Below are 18,865 nucleotides of genomic sequence, written 5' to 3'. Positions count from 1 at the left end.
ATTTTGGTGACTGCACCTTCTGTGTGGCTGCCTGGGAGAGCCAGCACCAGTGAGCCCCTACAGAGGAGTTGTGAGAACATGGAAACATCGCCAAGCTCATGCAACTCGGTACCCAGTGGGTGCCAGCACCTTCCTTTCAGCAGAATGAGTACGCAAAGAACAGAAATCATAAAGCCTCTGTGCCCTCTTCTTTAATCCAAAAAGTCTTCAACCCCTCATATTTCCTCCTTTTACCCTTCCAAGCATGCAGAAGCATGGCATGAACAGCAACTAATCCACTTTCACAGGTGTGCCCATGGATGATCCTGCCCAAGATTTCATCAGGTACAAAGCTGATTACCAATATGCTTTCACAGACTACCACTTGAATGCCAGGGCTGTCTTCTCATCAACTGCTCAAAAAATCAAAAATCGGGGCTAAATCCTCAGTTTATGTGAACTAATGGAGAACTAACTAATGAATGAACTAACTAATGAAGCTACAACACTTGTGTCACACAGAAACCTGGCTAGCAAGCTCCCATCCCACACACTGACCTCAACACAGAAGCAGCAAGAATGCAGATTATTCCATATGGGCTTTAAATTGCCAGAGAGAATAACCAGACAAACATGTGCACATGCAAACTTTCTTTCTGTTAAAGGATAAGAAGAGAGAAAGTTGCCCTTGGATGCAGCACAGTGATAATAATTTAGCTGAGTAACTAGATAATAAGGGCTCATAATTGGAAATAGATAAGACCACAGAGAGATGGAAATGTGGTATCAGTCAGACACAACTTAGGCAGCGCCGTTCGCTGTCAGCAGAAAACACCCTGGCCTCAGGAATTTTTTTGTGTATGAACTAACCAGGCAGACACTGAAATCATTCTACAGTATGAGCATAATGAAGCATGCTAATTTGCTAAAAACTGTTACCAGCCATTTTTCAATTCAGTGAATTGGAGCTGTATTTTTGTAGCTGCAACCAGCCCCTCCAGTGCCTGCTTAACGTGTCTGTGAATTGACACTGGACTGAACTGCATTTACAGCCTGCTCAAACCACAGCAGTGGCTGGAAGGGAGGGCACCAGCTGAACTGTACTGACTGCATTTTGCAAGAGTATCACTGCAGAGAGTGACATTTACAGCAATAAATCCTGACCTTCTGACTAAGAGGAGAAAAGAAAACCAACCAAAACAAAAGCCAAAAGAAACAAACAAAGCAACCAAAAAAATCCACCAACAAACAGAAAAAGGAAAATTGAGGCAGAAACAAAAGAGTTAAAAAAATTGTTGGGGAAATTATTTTAAAGTAATAACGTATAAAATTAAAATATTTAACAGATTCCATCCTTTCTCTTTCTGCAGCCATGAGATATGAAATATCAGTAACTGCACTTCAAAATTAAAGAGAACATTTAGTTATTTTAGTCCATTATCTCTGTGAACAGGAAATAAATATTTATATCCAACATCAATATAAACAAGCATTTTTAATAATGCGTTAAACTAGGTGGGGAGGGGGAAGGAAGCAATTTAAACACAAGTATTTTTCAGATTTTCAACTATTTTTTGTCAGCTTCTCCTGCTCTTCTATGCTTTGTTCCTCCCATTTTTTACAAAAATGACAGGGTTGCTTTAATTTTTTTGCAGGTAAATGACAACTTTCATGGTAAAAGATGCTAAAATTGAATTTACAGAGTATTCCTCAGCTACAACTCCACCTAACACAGGGAATCCAATCAAGACAACATCAGCTGGGGGAGGGGACAAAAACAGATAAAAAGACCAAACCTGAATGCTACACATATTTTATGTACACTTCAAGGAAACCAGCAGCCCTGTCTTAAAATGTCTCTTACAAAACAAGCAACAGTAATGAAAAACTGAATGACAATACACTTATTTTTCTGAGAAGATGACTGACATAGTTCAGTTAAATGATTCTGAAACCTGCACTTTCCAGGATTTGGGGTAAAATTCCTATTTAAACCATCCGTGGTATGGCTCACTGATAGGGGTAGCAAGTCATCAGCTCATGACTGACATTACGAAAGTAATCCTGTAAATCTGAAATAAGGGATCCCAAAGCTACAAAGTAGCCAATAAAATTTATGCTGGGTCACCACCTTTCATCAACAAAAATTATCAGTAGACTGGATAATGGTTATTAGTACAATCCTCCTGGTATCTATGACACACTGTGGCAGCCATTTGTCATATATGTGGCATTTGTCCTGCTCTCCTCAATCTACACATCTGTGAAGCTGATTTCATTCACTTTTTATTTACAATATTTCAAAAAGTCTTAGCACGGGTATTCAAAGCTGCAAAACTGCTCACTCTTACTCAACTTTACTCCTTATTTCTATTTCTGCCCTAGTTTGAATTTCCCCCATGTTATTTTTTACAGTCTTCAGAAGTAAAAGTACAGACTCTCCTCTTCACAGAAGAGACTGAGTCTGAATCTGTCTGTGATAATGTAATGCCCCCAAACCAATCCAGTACACTCAAATGCAACTCATAATCTATCTTGCATCTTCATAATGCAATATATGACACAGATCAGTATTACTACAAGGAAACACCCCACAACCATTTCTAAATTGTTTAAACTAGCCAATTCTTCTGTAGTAGGCTTAAAATGTAACTTATAGGTAACTGATATCCAATTTACTGCTGCAAAATTCAAGCATTTTGCAAAATCCCATATAATCCATTTATCCATTAAAATTTAAAATATACCCTCTCAAGTCCAGATTTGAATATATCAATGTTTATCTTTAAAATTTTAAACTAGCTGCTGCAGAGTCAAAGCCACTTGAACTGTGGCAAATACAGGTAAGAAACTGTCAACTTGGGTTAAATCACAGAAAAGAAACCCAAACAAACATGTGCACACAGAAGGGGCCCTGCTGTGCAGACACACTAAATTAGATGTGTTCCAGATTCTACCCTTATTAAAGCAGGTACAAGGATAATAAATGCAACCCACTGCAGGGCTGCACACACCATTTTTACAGAAAGGAAAACAACAACTGCCAATCACAGCATGCTCATCTTAAATGTGAGGGTTTAAACCTCAGGTGACCGTGGCTGGCACATTAGGTTTCAGCTCCAGTCTATCAATAAACATAATTACCTTTTTCTTTCACCATGGCAAACAATTTTTCTTCTTAGTGGAAGCAGCAAGAATTAGCTGAAGTAATTTAAACACAATCCCTTTTCCAGCAGTGCTTGGCTGAGATGGATTTAAAAAAAAGAAAAAAAAAAAAAAAGAAGAAAAGAAAATAAAGAAAAAAGGCGGCTTATTCCAGATAATAATATTTCCTACAGGGTCTGATCAGGTCCAATTGCTCATCACTGTCTCTTTCCTTCTGGTTTCTGTGCTCTTTTCCCAGCGTGGTGTTTTGCTGCGGCTAAAGGCAGCTCATCCTGCCCGTGGCTCCAGCCCTGTGCTGGGAGCTCCAGCTGCCCTGGCAGCCAGGGCTGGATTCCAGCACCCTGCTTTCCATCCTGACACCAACTCACATCCATTCCCCTGCTTTCCATCCTGACACCACCGTGCATCCATCCATTCCCTGCCCTCCATCCCCCCACCACTCTGCATCCATCCATTCCCTGCTCTCCATCCCCCCACCACTCTGCATCCATCCATGCCCTGCTCTCCATCCCCACACCACCCTGCATCCATCCATGCCCTGCTCTCCATCCCCACACCACCCTGCATCCATCCATTCCCTGCCCTCCCAGCCCTGCTCTGCTGCCTCTCGCTCCTGAATCACCGTCAAGAGGCTGCCAGGGAGATGTGAGGGAGAGCAGGGGAGCTGTTCCAATGCACACACAAAGCTAAAGTGGTATTTATGAGCTTTCTGTTATTTTATTTACTCAAACTGAGCCAGGATCAAGAGGAGAAACAAAGATGAGCACAGGCAAGTGCTGAGGCAGGCTGCAGCACAGTGGCTTTTCCATGGTGAGCAGTTTATCCACTCCTGGATTTAGTTTTAAAGCAATTATTAGATCACAAAACATGTTAATAAATGCTCTCTCAATGCTTACTGACTATAGAACAGAGTAGAGTAACATACAGCCTGTGCAAGATGGGAATACCTATCCTCTACTTCAAACAACAATAAAAATAACAAAAATGGGAACTGTCACTGCCCACTGAGCACCTGGGTTCTGAAGCCAGGCAGTGCTATTCAAATGTTTGCTGTGGCTCACAGTAAGTGCTGCATTCTGGAATACCAAATAAATGGAAACAATAACTCTTCCTGAGTTATTCCTTTGCAGATGACAGCCACAGGTACTCATGGAACTGAGAAGACAGAAGGGTACTGAAACAACATCACTGAGACAGGAATTTCACGGCCCAACACGTCCCCAACAAGACAAAGCACCAGTGTAGAATCTGGGCCTCAAACTGACCTCCCAATTTATGGTTTTCCAGGCACTAAACTCTACTGAGAAAGGACTGGTCAGTAAACTGATGCTCAAAAGCAAACAAACCAACCCTTTAGAATATTGTCAAGTCTCATCATCATATACCAAGGTTCTGCTTTCTATTAAAAGATGCAGGTCAGAGTCAGGGGAAAAAAAGCTTTTCTTTTACAAGCAAACTTTTATTCACAGTTATGAAGAAAAGATTGGAAATATGACTAATCAAAATCCTGAATACCCCTTAAAAGCAACTTCTATTTTTTAAATACATATATAGCGTCAGCATCAAGATTTTGGAGAGTCTCTACCACTACTACTATTCCTTAGTTCCTCATTTTATCTAGCTACCAGTGATTTCCCCAAAATAAACCTATGGCATTCATGCCTTTGCCTAGAGAGTAAATTTTATATCTGTGATTTAAAGACAGAGAAAATAGCAAATGGAAATGAACTGACTTGTCAAAGACAGAGGTGATCTCAGTAGCAGAGAACTGAGTTAAATATAACATATTCTGGGCTAAATGATGGGCAGATTCATGGAGCAAAACTTGACCACAGCTCAGTGCTAAATACGCTTTATGTTACATGACAGAAGTGAAATTACATTCATACTGCACCCTACATTTACACTGCTCACACCTCCACAAGGGAATTCCTTCTCCATGCTACTCTACGTAGGGAGAGAGACATTAATGTAAAGAAACAAGCTGTAGGCATCAGCCAGACAGAGCAGCAGATGGCTGATACCTGCTGGAAAAAAGTCAGACCACGCATACAGCCTTAAAAATATTTGCAGCAAATAAATTCTAGATGTTTTGTATAAATGCCACTCAGAACAAAGGAAATGAATTAAACAAGCCAGTCTGCCTCGCCCAGAAGGTATCTCTTATTCAGTGACATTCTTTAATAAATAAATCTGAGAGAGAGAGAGAGAGAGAGAGAGAGATACAGGCAAAATCATGGAAAAAAATAGTTATTCTATTCTAACAAATCGAGGCTGGCTTTCTATTGTTAGCAGCCCAACGTGTAAGAGCAGCACAGCACAGGCAGCCTGACATTCCTGCCTCTATGACTCAGTGTGTTACCATTAATAGCATCCGAGGCTCGAGTGGGGAGCTGGGCTGAACCCCACCAACAGGGAGGCATCGGCCACTCTGTCACATTTCTGACACATCAGAGATGCCAGGCTGTAACTCAACCTGGCCGTGTTCTTTTTCAGGCTGTATTTTGTAAACAGTTCGGGGACAGCCTCCTGAAAGGGGCACATCTGACCTTCATTCATAAATATTTGATTTGATGTGCAGAGCGCAGCCTATGGACACACACCCATGTGTGTTAACCCCTTCCTGGCATCCTCAAAAGGCTGGCAGGGATGATCATTCATTTTTTTTTGTTCCAGCAAGCTGCTGACACAGAAGCTGCCTGTTGGTATGTGGACTTTCTGTTCTCTGAGTACATTCCTCCATTTTTCACATGTGCTAGAGATTAGCACTGCTGTATCTCACATTGCTCAGCCATGGGGGCTGCAATGGTAGACTACAGCAGCATGCACATAAAATTTAATTTAAAAATACAACTGCAGTGAATTATGCTGGAGTAAAATGTAATCTACTTCAGAATAAAGACATATAAAGAGTAGACATTAGTACTGTAAATAACATCTCTTTACAACAGGATGGTTTTTGGTTTTAATCTCATTGTTTTAAGTCAAGGCTAAAATCTTGACCTTGCTGTAAAACTGAGAGTTGACTCAGATATCCTGAAGCTGAAATGAAAAAGGAGTAGACAGCATTCTAGCAACAATCCCTTGGCACTTATTGTTATTTAGGAGTACCTATTTTAAAGGAAAGCAAAATAACTCTTTTCCTTTAAATACCTTTAGCACTGCACAAACTAAATAAAGTCTTCCTTGAGCACAGTGTGGGTGGAAGACTCTCAAAGAGTACACCACAGCTAAACAACATGCTCATGTTGCTGTTATTTTCTGGTGAAAAATACCTTGAGCATTCAGCAAGAGGCATAAGAGTGATACTGAGATCACTTCACAAGGGGAAGGAGTTAAACCAGTTAGTTTTGCTATTTCTTGTACCTTGATAATATTGAAAAAGTATGAGTAAGATACTAAGAAGTTTAGCCATGATTTAAGGTTTGTTATTCTCATTTTAAAAACTGGTGTTCATATTTTATCTTGCAGTCATTCTTCACAGATGAGATCATGGCTTAGAAGTATCACCACACAGTTTTTGTTCAATTTCTTCAAAACTGAACTGATATCTCTTGTTCAGAAAGAAACGAGGGAAAAAGCCAGGTAGAAAACAGAAAAAGAAAGGGCAGTTGTTCCACTAAAAAATATCCAGGAAAATATCATCTGTTTAGTGTCTTTTTCCAGCAAAAAGCCTGGAACAAAGTTTTGACAAGAAAGGCTGCCCCAGGCTTCCACACCTTAACCACTGTCCAGCCTAGGTCAATTGAGAGCCATCACTTCTGTGAAGTCTCAATTACAGCATTTTGCAAAATGCTCCCTTCTCCAGGAAGAAAATGCCACTCTGCTATGTTATCCTGACTTACCTGTGCCTGCTCAGACAAAAACCAATAATGGCAATTTGGGATTTCTTCCAAAAGCCCCGTGACCCAGCAGTGGCCCCCATGGTGCCCTGATGGGCAAGCCTACACTTCCCATTTCAGGATTCTCAAAAAGCTAGATATTAACTATTTCCTGGCTTCTGTTTCTCCTGAGCTCACCCTCCTCCAGCAACCTGGTGTCTCTCCCTCAGCCACTCGGACACCAGGCCCATTTTCCATCCTCTGGCATCAGCTCCAGCAGCAGAGCTCCTGAAGGGCTGCAGCAAGGAACCAGGCAGGCAAATGACTGGGAAAGCCAGAGGTGCTGCTGGAGTTTTTCAGGCTCACCAGAATCAGTGAGCAGAATTCAGGCTCTACCTGACAGGACTGATCCGTACACCAGCTGTACCCCAAATCTTCCAAGCCTGTAGGTATTGTTATTCTGAGAGTCTTCCTTGAGCCTTTCCAACCCTGCACACAGTTTTTTCTCCATAACAACTTCATCCTGAAGTTTGTGCAATGGTCTGAGCCTACCAGGCTGTCCCAAATACCAGATTTCCCTGTGGGAACCAGCAAGAATTCAGGAGCTGTGAAGGCCCCACAGATTGACCTCCCCACCACAGACCCTCTGGGCTGCCCCAACACAAGTTTTAATCTGTCCAGAGGAGCAGACACAGACCCACCAGGGAGGGATTTGGTTCTTCCTCAGCACATACTGTGGTCCTGCCATCCTACACCTTGGGATCACACTGTCCCTGTTGATAATATTGATCTTCAAGCAAACAATGCCTGAGTGCCTGGATTCTAACATCTTCCTTTCTGCTCTGCTGGGCTTTGCCCTGTACCTGTCTCATGCCACTTTCAACACAATCAGTCTGTAATATTGCTGTTTAAAATCACATGCCATCTTTCTTTCAGATTAAACAAATTGAAAATTTAGCAAATACATAAAACACTTGATTCAGTAAAATGCATAGTGTAATCATTCTGATCTGCCAGGATTTGGAGGTTTAGTGCTTTTTTTAGAAATAGAATAATTTCATATTATTTCAAATCAGACTCCTAGGGAATAAAACATTTGTGAGGTTTTGAACTATTAAGACATCTGGATCTCTTAAAGCAAAATCTGATTTTCTGAGATTCTAGAAAGCAGATTTTTTTTAGTACACTATTACTCAATAGTCTGCAAAATAAAGTCTAATCTGCTGCAAAACAAAATAAGAAACACTTGGCTTTATTCTAAATATTAAGAAGCTTAACACACACACTTATGTAAAAAAGCACCTGAAACCATCAGATTATCTTTAGAAACAGATGAGAAAAGATGGTTACATTATACTTCTTTGCCAGTATATATAATATAATGTACTCCAAAAATATACAAGCCCACTAATGGGTAAATCTTCTGGCTGCAGGTATGTACAAACATTTACCTCTGAACATATATTTATGTTATTGATGTAACAACTGGCTTCCAAACAGCTTATGCTATTGCTAATCCTTAGAAAGGAGATCATGCTTTCTTCACACCTGTGTGACCTTGACAGTATGCACACACAGTTGGCACTAAATTGAGATGTGATACAGTAATAGTATAGACAGTGCTTTAAACTTTGTATTTTTTTTAAACTACCATATAAAATCATCACTATTCACCTGCTGTAAACTGAATTTATTGAGCTAATTCATGAACACAACCAATCCTGTGGCTGATAAAAACATAATAACCTTCACTGCCAGTCACCACAGTAAATGCTGAAAATTGCACGAAGGCAGGAATCCCCACCAGGAAAGCACACATGCAAGTGTCATCCTTTACTGTGCATGCCTAAGGTTAAGGAGATTTGATATTGAAAATCCACTTCAGAATTGGATTAACTGTGCAGAATAAACCCCACAGCCTGTCTTGGGAGTTTTTGGCTCAGTGAAATCAGCAGGAATGCTGTAAAGACTCTCTGGTCTAAAGAACTTCTCCCTGAGAGGTCCATGCAACACCAGATTGAAGCAGCTCCCTGCCAATCTGTTAATTTGCAGAGTAAAGCAACAAGTTCTTTGTTTTGCAGTGCTGGGAGATGTGACACCAAGAACTAACCCTTAGTGTGTGCTCAACGATACAACACCCAGGAAAGCTTTCCACAAGTCCATGGTGCCTGGGGATGAGGCAACCCGCCATGTGGGCACTGGGTACAAACCACCCTTAGATCAAGCTGGACTATTTAATTGTCACTGTGCCAAATGAGAAATTCCTCCTCTTCTGATTCCACACTAAACTATAAATAAGACCCTCCAAAGAGGCACCTAAATCTGTCCTGCAAATGTATCTCTCCCAGCAAGTATTTGCCACTCCACTGTCCTATCAAAGGAACCACAGAGGACCTCAAAGAAAGCTAAAAAGATGCTTTATACAATTTGGCTATGTAGTGTAATATTAATATAGTCAAACAAGATTTTACAGCAAATAAATTTTTATCACCTTACTCCAGCTTCCGTGATTTTTCTTTTTGTGGTTGTGATTTTATCTGCTAGCTAGGGAGGTCACTTGTTTCAGCATGAACACTTTTACATATTTGAACCTTTCTCTTAAATTATTTGCTGCTATTTCAATAGCAGAATCATCATAAAATATCAAGCAGACATAAAACAAATTGAGAGTAGGAGTAAGTTATTCCAACTTGTGCACTGACTGGAATTTCTAAAAGGTAACTACAAAAGCTATAAAAGCTGTTTTGCTGCTGCTCCATAGGAAAGTCACATATTTTAAATCATTCTTCTTAACGAAGAGTTTGCCAACTTAAAAAATAAACAATATGGTACATCTTCCAAGTACTGATGTATACTGATAAGCTAATTTGGTTTGTGTTTTTTGCATTTTACAGTTTAATGTTTCTATGTTTATATTGAAAACTGCACACACAGCTGCACCATCTAATTCATATGGTAACAAATGACTGACAAGCATCCCCCTGGTACCACATGTTCCTGCATCTCACCATGAAGATTCACTCTTTAAAGGAAAGTAACCAAAAACAGGATATCAAAAGCAGGATAATGCAAAAACTGTAATCACAACCATCCATTCTAACCTTGTCTTCCTTCCCTCTCAGCTGCCCTGTGTCTGCATGACCTGGGTGAAGAACATTCTTTGCTCTTTTTTTTTCCTTTCTCCTCCCATTAACAATTTCACCACAGAGATTTACCAAGTATCTCCAGCTAAGAGCCACTCCTAAAGTCGCTGTATACAAAAGTCTACCCAGTGACACCCCCACCTCACAGGCATAAGGAGGAGAAGCCAACAGCCATTAGTATTCATGTTCTCATTCCCTGTGCACGAGGGATGGATGAGAGTGGATGAAGACTCATCCTCACAAAACAAACGCCTCTCTCAAACTTCTCCACATCTCTAGGGTACTTTAACCCTTTAATCCACCGCCTAAGCATAACCAACTTCCTCAGTGGAGGACAAAACATTGCCTCCCACCTAATCGACCTTTCCTGATACAAAATACTAGGCCCAGAAGGATGAGCCAACCTACAACTAACAGCAACCAAAACTGCCACTACCCTCCATTCTGGCCTAATCAAAGCCTACCTAGGATCATTTGCCCTATCCATTCTCATCATCCTCATATCCACATACAGAAACAACCAATGGCCCTTAATCTTCATAAAAACCACCAAATCTGAAAATCATCACGGACGCCTTAATTCCCAGCAAGGGAAGCTGGACACCAATCCCCTCTCAGTCCCATTCCACTCCCACCATGCTGCAAAGTCAAAGCTGCAGTGAGTGAGAACGGCCATTTCCTCTGCCCTTCTCTCTGCTCAGAAATTTCTCCACTATTTCACCTTCTGGATAAGCAGATCAGACCCAAGGAACAGCTTTCAGATGAGAAGAAACAGCAATTTCTACCTCTCTTTTCCCCACCCCAGTGCCACTGGTGTTTTATCCAGTTGGAAAGCCCAGAACCTCTTTGGCTTGGAAGCAGCTTCCATTTCAGATTTACCTGAACCTGTCCTGCCTGCAGGAGGTTTGCTGGCTCTGAGCACCCCAGGAGGAGGACACCCCACTCAGCTCTGGGGGAGCCAGCCCTGTGCAACCCTGCCCAGGAAGGGGATGGCATTTCTCTCGGGGTGTTTGATTAAAACACTGAGGTTATGCAACTGCACATGACGGACACGATAGAGGAAGTCTCAATCAGATAGAGAACAAAAGCAGGGCTCCCTGTAAACAACACATGCAGGAAGTAGCCAAAATGTGCCCTCTCCAGCCAGAGCATCCATTGCCATTATAGAGTCAAAGATCAGCAATAAATATAAATTTTCTGCAATTTCATTGAACAATCTTCACACCTCTGCTATTGCCTATTTACATACCATACAGGAAACCACAATATTTTCATTATTTCTTTGAATTTACAGCTGATTTAGCTCACATTCCTTGCTAGCGCCTACCAACAGTAGGAAGTGCAATTTTGTTCTTGTTTATTGGATTACAGATAACAAAGAATTTAGGAGAAGGAGCAGTGAACCCTACAGTGGAATTCAGTTGCTCTAAATGATGCTACCTTAATGCAGATTAATGCTAAACCACTGATTTACTACTAAACCAATTAGCTTAGATTGATCCGAACATTGACAACCACTTGCCAGAATTCTGAAACAGGAAGCCAAGGGCTACAAAGCCATTAACTGCTCTAATATTTTAAGTAAAAATGTGTCAGTGATTAAATTGCAGTAGAGATACTGAAAATGGCCAAAGGACAAAGAAGAGATCCTAACTCATCACTTCTTCATTTCACACTTTATTAAAAACCAAAAAAACTCAAGCTAACTCTTCATACTTTGAGAACTAAAGATTATTAAGAGCTAACACAGATGGAATTTCATCTAAATTTCTTACTCAGTATTTTTCACAAGGATACTTCTCTGTGCTTCTCAGGACAATGCAGAACACATCTCCATTTGAGAATCCCTTACTCAGCTGAAGATTGTCTAAATCCCTCAATTATCACCACTCTTCTAGATTTAGCAAACCTAATTCCATTAATCTTTTCTCATAAATCTTCTTTTCCCTCATGATTTATCAGTATCTTTCAAAATTACAATGTCCAAACCTAGAGACAGCAGCCAGCAGAGCTCTCTTCAGTAATAGGAACAGAGAAAAAATATCCAATTGCTTTATGTATCTCCTACTAACACATCCCAGAAAAACAATGGCAGCAGTATTACACAGTCAATCAATATTTACCTATATTTATCTATATATTACACTTATATTAACTGTATGTTATAGTTAATCTATATTATAGTAAGTATAATTTTTCTCCATGTGCTTTTCAGGATCAGTGTGTATCAGTTCCCACTTCTTATCTGTGCAAGTCCACACTTCACACTTCTAGACAGTGAAATTCAGCTGCATAATTTCAAACCATACAGCTGACTTATCAGGACTATTCTAAATGACAACACTGTCCTCAGAAGAATGAAATAATGTTTCTAAACTTGGATTACCACAAATTCTAAAAGCATTCTCCCTATTCAATCATTAAAAAAATACACAGGGACTGAAGCAAGGAGAGATTGCTCACTTGAAGGAATCAATTTGAAAAGCTATCAAAAATAAGATTTACCTTATCTGAAGGACAGGAGCAGTCTGATCAGCACCTCTCAGCATCTAAGGAGTAGCATCTATTACAATGCCAACAGAACCTGGATTTTCCTTTCTCATATCACTGCTTGCCACTTCTGAGATTGCTTAGAATTTGAGACTGGACACCTGTGAAGTTCACACAGCACCATTAAATTCCTATGGCCATAGCTCACATCAAGTATCCATTTTGTGGGGAGCTACCAGGAACAGATTACCAGTAAGACCCAAGATTAAAACAGCAATTCTTTTTTTTTGTTCCGTTTTTCCTTCTTTCTTTCCAAATAACAGCAGGGATTGGTGTTAAACAACCTGCAGCCTTTGGGGTGATCTTGGGCACTCCTTGATACTAAGAATGGAAAATGGGATATAAAGAGTTTGTTTCCCTAACTGGGGGCTCTACCTTTCTTGCCTCAGCACAGCAATAAAACCTTAGTAATGCAAAGAAGCTGATGTGTGAGAACTCAGATGTAGAACAGTTTTATGCTGCAGCTTGTATTTTACAACTGGGCCTTTCCTTTCAAACCTGCAAAGCCCATTCCTGTCTAGAATACTCTGTCTCTGTGTCTTCCCTCACATCACCACATTGATCTCTTGGACTCCTCCTCTCTGCAAACATACACACAGAAAAATCAGACCTTCTTTTCCCCATTCCATTTCTCATAGAATAAAGGTGACTAGACTATTTCAGTTGGAAGGAACCTACAATTAATTATCTAATTCAGCTGTCTGGCCAGCTCAGGGCTGACCAAGTTATTAGTGGCACTGTCCATGTGTCAAACACTGACAGGTTTTGGGGATCAACAATCTCCCTAAGAAGCACAGTGTTTGACCATGCTCCAGTAAAGAAATTCTTCCTAATGTCCAGTCTAAACCTTCCCTGGCACAGCTGTGAACCATTTCCACACATTCTTTTGAACCCCATACCAGTGGTCCAAGCCCATCAATCCAGCCTGTCCAGAGCCCTCTGCAGAGCCCTCCTGCCCTGCAGCAGATCAGCACTCCCACCCAAACTGGTGTTGTCAGAGAACTGACTGAGGGTGCACTCACTCCCCTCATCCAGATCATCAGTAAAGTTATGAAAAAGGACTGGGCCCAGTACTGAGCCCTTGGGAACACCACTGGTGACCGTTCTCCGACTAAACTCCAGTCCATTCTCCACCACTGGTTAGTCTCAGCCACCCAGCCAATTCTTTTACACATGAAACCAAATAGGATCTTGGTGCTTCTTAAATTTTCCTCCACCAGTTCAATTTACTTCCCGTCTCATCACTAGACTGTTCTCATGCTCCCTTATGTTTCCCCCCATGCCTTTCTCATCCTCTTAGATTGCTTCTTTCTTTACATCCAGCTGATGCAAGAGAGGCAGCCATTCTCACTAGAGATGCTTTAAATAAATATGGTTACATAAAGAGGCACTAACCTCACACCAGAGGTTGGTTAGGTAATGTGCTGTGCGTCTCCTTTCCCTCAGGTGTGCACTGTCACAGCCAGAGCCACCACTCTGCAAGGCTGCACAAGGTGTCATTGGTACAAGGGACAGGTGACAGTATCTTATATGAGAAGCAACATCACACAGTTCCAAGACCATTTTCTCTTCAACATTTCAGTGCTCTTTTGCAACCAACTTTCAGGTTTTGCTGATCCTCAAAATCAGACATTTCCCCAGAGACTCCTTTGTATCAGGGTCTGGCCCCAGAGCATCAAAGCCATGTGCTGAACCAGCCCTGCTAGGGTAAGACAGATTTTTTTCCAGCAAACCATGACTGGCAATCTCTCTCACAGGAAGCATCCTTAGAGATCCCCTGACACAGAAGGGAAGGTGGATCACAATTCTTTGGCCAAATGAACTCAAGAGAAATGCAGAATGAAGGTCCTTTCAGAGGTTCAAGTCCACTTTTGAACTCCTTTCTTTCAAGTTTTCTTCTACTTTTAGAGTGCTCTTAACTGTCAGTATGATGCCACCATTTAAATTTGTAAGACAAGTTTAACCTCCCACATTCCCATTATGAAAGGGATGGAATTTCAGGATGCAAGAGCTAGGTAAAAGCAAGTCATGGGTTAAATGGATGAGACTCCAAAGGCTCACCTGAATACTAAATAGCTCTGCACCTGTGGATAATTCTTGACCTTCCAAAATCCTAAAATATGGGCCTTTCCTGATGTTTATGATTCCACTTAGGATCAACAAGGAAAATAATTACTGAGTCTCCAAATGCTTTGAACAGTGTAATTTCTAATCTCTGTTTGCAGTGCCAAAGAGAGGCAGCAAACTGTCCTTCAGCAGGGTTTATAAGCTGCTAAATCTTGTAGTACTTGAGGGACCATAATCCCCAAGCAGCACATGGCCTAAGAGACAGACTTACATGTTTCACATCTTAAAGTCACATACAGCACTTACCCCAGGCTGTTTTTAAAAGGCATTCCACTGATTTTATTCTAAGTGCGTGAGATTCTGATTCCAATTGTTGTAATTTAAGTAAAGCTGAGGCACCAGACACCTTTCAGCCTTTCAGTCAGCATTATACATGGCACTGGAAAGCAGGATCTCAATTCCCACCCTATTGAATAGCAGCTCCCATACTGGAGGGTGAAAGGAGAAAATCCATAGTGGTTATTTGCATTATCTATTGCAGCATAATGCTAAACCTGTCCCACTACCTTTGTGATTGCTCACACGTGAGTGAGGAGCTGCAAAACTGCAGATTTCCAGATTGATTTAAACCCCATACAAGTTAGAAGACAGTTCCCAGCCTGCTATGATGGCAAGAATTTTGCTGGAGTCCTGCACGGATTGATCATATAGCTGGTCACTGTTCATCCAAATAATTGTCAGTTCTAAATTGTGATTTATAAAAATACTGAATTGTATGTAGATTTTTTTCTCTCTTGAATGCCAATGGGAAACACTGTGGGGGCTGGCAAGGCAGAATGATTTTTTTTTTTTTCCCAGCTCACAGCTATGTTATACATTTGCCCCATGTTTTAGCATTGCTTTCATTGAAATGCTAATTTTAAAAGAATTGATTACTCAGAAGCAGTAACTATCTGCAACAGCATATGGGTTTGGGACAGTTCTCTTACAAGGTGACTAGCAAAAAGCAATTTGCACAGAAGAAAAAATGTCATACACCAAAGTAGATATTTTAAAAATACTTGCCTACCAAATAGAGTCACTCAGTATTAACATTTTGAGGAGCTGGACAGAGTGACAGCACATAGCAGCTTTCTTCATCTGCTTAGTACAGACAAAATTCCAACACATAGGTAGTTTGGGTTATCAAAACTGAAATCCATAAAGCAAGTTCTAGAAGATAAAATCTTTGAAATTTATCTGTAAGAGATTAACATTTACAGCAAATTTCTCATTCACAGACAGGAGTTTCCCTGAAACTTTTTTTTTTTTTTAATTTATAATGGACTCTAAGAAGCCATCTGATGAATTCCAGATCTAACTTCTCCCACCACTAACAGTTCTACTAATTTTCAGTATTAATTTAAACACAAACAAAATTTAAGAAACTACATGGAGGAACAAAGAACATCATTATAACTCTTTGAGTATATCCACATTATGCTACATGATGAACACAGATTTATTACCCAAATTTTCAAGAGTTATGGCAGAATAAGGAAAATAAATGTAAAAGGATAATCAAAGGCATGGACTGGCTCCAAAGAGCATCTAAATAAGTTCTAACATCTTATCCAGAAAAAGGAAGCACCTGGATAAAAGATACCACAGAAGCCCTAATAAATGACAATGAGGTGAGCACAGAAAGACTTCTAACCACTACTTCCAATTCAAGAATGAAGCAGTTTCAATTAATACTCCTTGGCAATAGGTTAAAAACAACCAGAAGGGAACAGTTTCACAAATGCCATGGGAAAGCTCCGAACACACTACTTACAGGTGAACACACTACTTGCAGGATGCTGTGCTTTCAAAAGGTAATTTTTAGCTTGAATACTTCTGAAGGGGCCCCCACTTTGTTCCAAGACTAACATACAGAGAGAGCTGTACCTATATCCAACTACTTCCAGATTCCAACTTGGAATTTTAATTTTCTTTCCCTCTGTCAGTGATGAAATATTTCTCCACACCTGAGCAGACTTTCTGTCAGTATCTTGCTGCTACACAAAACATAACTGTAAAGCAATTAGCCCATTCACCAACCAAAAACCAAGATGTGGCAGCAGTCCTCACTTACCCAGATGCTCAGGAGTGTCATACAGCTGCTCACACAAGTAGTAGTCATCTGGATTCAAGTAGGGCAGTTGCTTCAGCAAGCTCTGCTTGGGAATGAGATACAAGACCTCTGCAATATCCCCATCCTCAATTATTGACATCCTTCTGACTGAATTTCGAAATTTCACTTTTTCCAGCACCAGTTCTTCACCTGAGCCACACAGCTTCCCAAAGCTGTTTAAGATGGGGAAAGATGGCATTTCTATTCAGAAGAAGCTAAGGAAAGCAACCTGTAGTGCATGCAGTCAGTCTCACGGCACACTGCCCTTCCCAATCCTTCTCTTTTTCTCTTATCCAGCAAAGGAGATTAAGGAAGATATATTTTTAGTGATTATCTTCAAGAGATTAGAACAGTATGCTTGATCAGGTGGTTGCCATCTAAAACTATTGTAATCAGTTGAAATTCATCCCTGCAAATGCAAAAATCAGAAACAAACCCAAAAAGAGTATCTGGAAATCAGATTAATATTCAGGACAATAGAAAGAACGTAACTGAGTTATATAAGAGGATTAGTTTAAAATCAAAAAAACCTTGCTGTGTCAAAAATCTTATTACAGAATCATCATCATCATCATCATCATCATCATAAGCTACAAATGCACATCTGTGCATTTAATCTAGCATGGCCCTCTTCCATGCCAGGTCTGTCCTTGTGCTGTGGAGAAGAGGCTGTAGCAAAGGTGGAGCACGCTGGTCCTCCTTTTTTAGGAATGTACAAGCACTGGCAGGCACTACTTCATAAGCAGATTTCTTTGGAGAAATCCTTTCTGCAGCTTTCACTCCCTGTTGCAAACAAAAGCACTTAAGCTTTTCCCTAACCATTAAGGATTGGTTTGCTTCTGCTCTTCCTCTGCACCTTCCTGTGCAGCTGACAGCAGAGGCTTTGCAGACACTGTGCCAACCCCTCCTGCTTCACCTACAAGGAGTATTTACATTAATCCAATTCCAGTGACTTGCTAATCTAATCATCTAATGAATATTTCTCCCTGGGTAAAGGCAGAGTTAATCATCAACAGGGCACTGGAAAGTCACAGGAAATTCCAAAGTGAGAGAGATAAAAAAACCCCAAACCAACAACATTCATCATCTGTAAGAGAAAGTTACAGGTGGACCCCAGAGCTGGACATGCTCAGAGGGAACTTCAGACTCTCTACTCAGTGAAAGGCACAGAGACAACTGTGCAACAGTGTCTGGCCCAGAGTTTCAACTCCTCTTAACACAGAGAAACTAGCTGCAGCTGCAAAATGACCTGGTCTAATCATTGCACTGCTTCCAGTAAGGCTTTTCTAAATTAGAAGGTGACAAAAACTCTACCAGCAGGCTTGCTGAGCACAGTGAGAAACTGTCACTTAATTCTCCCTCAAAACTCAGAGCTCAAGTACTAACTCCAGATGGGGATGGGCTTTGAAGAGAAGACTGCTCTATCTACTATTTCAAAGATAAAATACCATCTCATAAATCCAGACTTTGATAATCTATTATTACACATATCTTATGAGGTCAATTACTTTCTATTTTTCAAGTGGTATGACTTTTTTATTATCTTGAAAACAAGTGTGCAATTACAGCTCCCCTTAAACAGCCATGCTCCTGGATTTTCTCATCAATGGAGAACACAGTAGGACAAGCCAGAATAAATCTGTACTAATTTTATTGGGGTGATGCTAATATGTATTTGAGGAAGAGCAACTCCAGTTTGGCCTTAGAGTATCTGGTATCATATCAGATCAGAGATCTCAGTAAATGCCATGTTTTAAGCATTCTTCAGAGGAAATGAAGCTTTGCAGCAATTTTTCATTCTCTCAACCTACAGACCTGCACTCCACAGCCGCTCAGTGGAAGAGGCAGCTCTGAAAATCCAAAGGCTTTGGCCAGCGAGGGTGGATCTCCATTCAGAGCTTAGAGCAGAGGGATGACTCACAGGAGGGGCTGGATGAGCCAGCCCAAGGATCCCTCAGCCTGAGAGTGCCATTTGTTGCTGGGTA

General features: G+C 40.7%; 1 protein-coding gene across 4 annotated transcripts in view; it reads right to left on the bottom strand.

The window, feature by feature from the left end:
* The window catches only part of ABLIM1 (actin binding LIM protein 1), a 201,421-nt gene that overhangs the window by 111,864 nt on the left and 70,692 nt on the right, over nt 1–18,865 (bottom strand). The window contains exon 1 of one of the 4 annotated variants that reach the window (XM_064716221.1): nt 3,124–3,230. The exons of the other annotated variants lie outside the window; for them this stretch is intronic. Within the exon in view, the coding sequence (XP_064572291.1) occupies nt 3,124–3,139 (16 nt within the window). The 5' untranslated portion in view covers nt 3,140–3,230. Of the gene's footprint in view, nt 1–3,123; nt 3,231–18,865 lie in introns of those variants that run through there. 4 annotated transcript variants of the gene reach the window in all.

The sequence above is a fragment of the Zonotrichia leucophrys genome, chromosome 6 (assembly GCF_028769735.1).
Source record: "Zonotrichia leucophrys gambelii isolate GWCS_2022_RI chromosome 6, RI_Zleu_2.0, whole genome shotgun sequence".
Classification (NCBI taxonomy): domain Eukaryota; kingdom Metazoa; phylum Chordata; class Aves; order Passeriformes; family Passerellidae; genus Zonotrichia; species Zonotrichia leucophrys.
The sequence above is the reverse complement of the archived record's forward strand: the minus strand, read 5'-3'. Positions and strand labels throughout refer to the sequence as shown.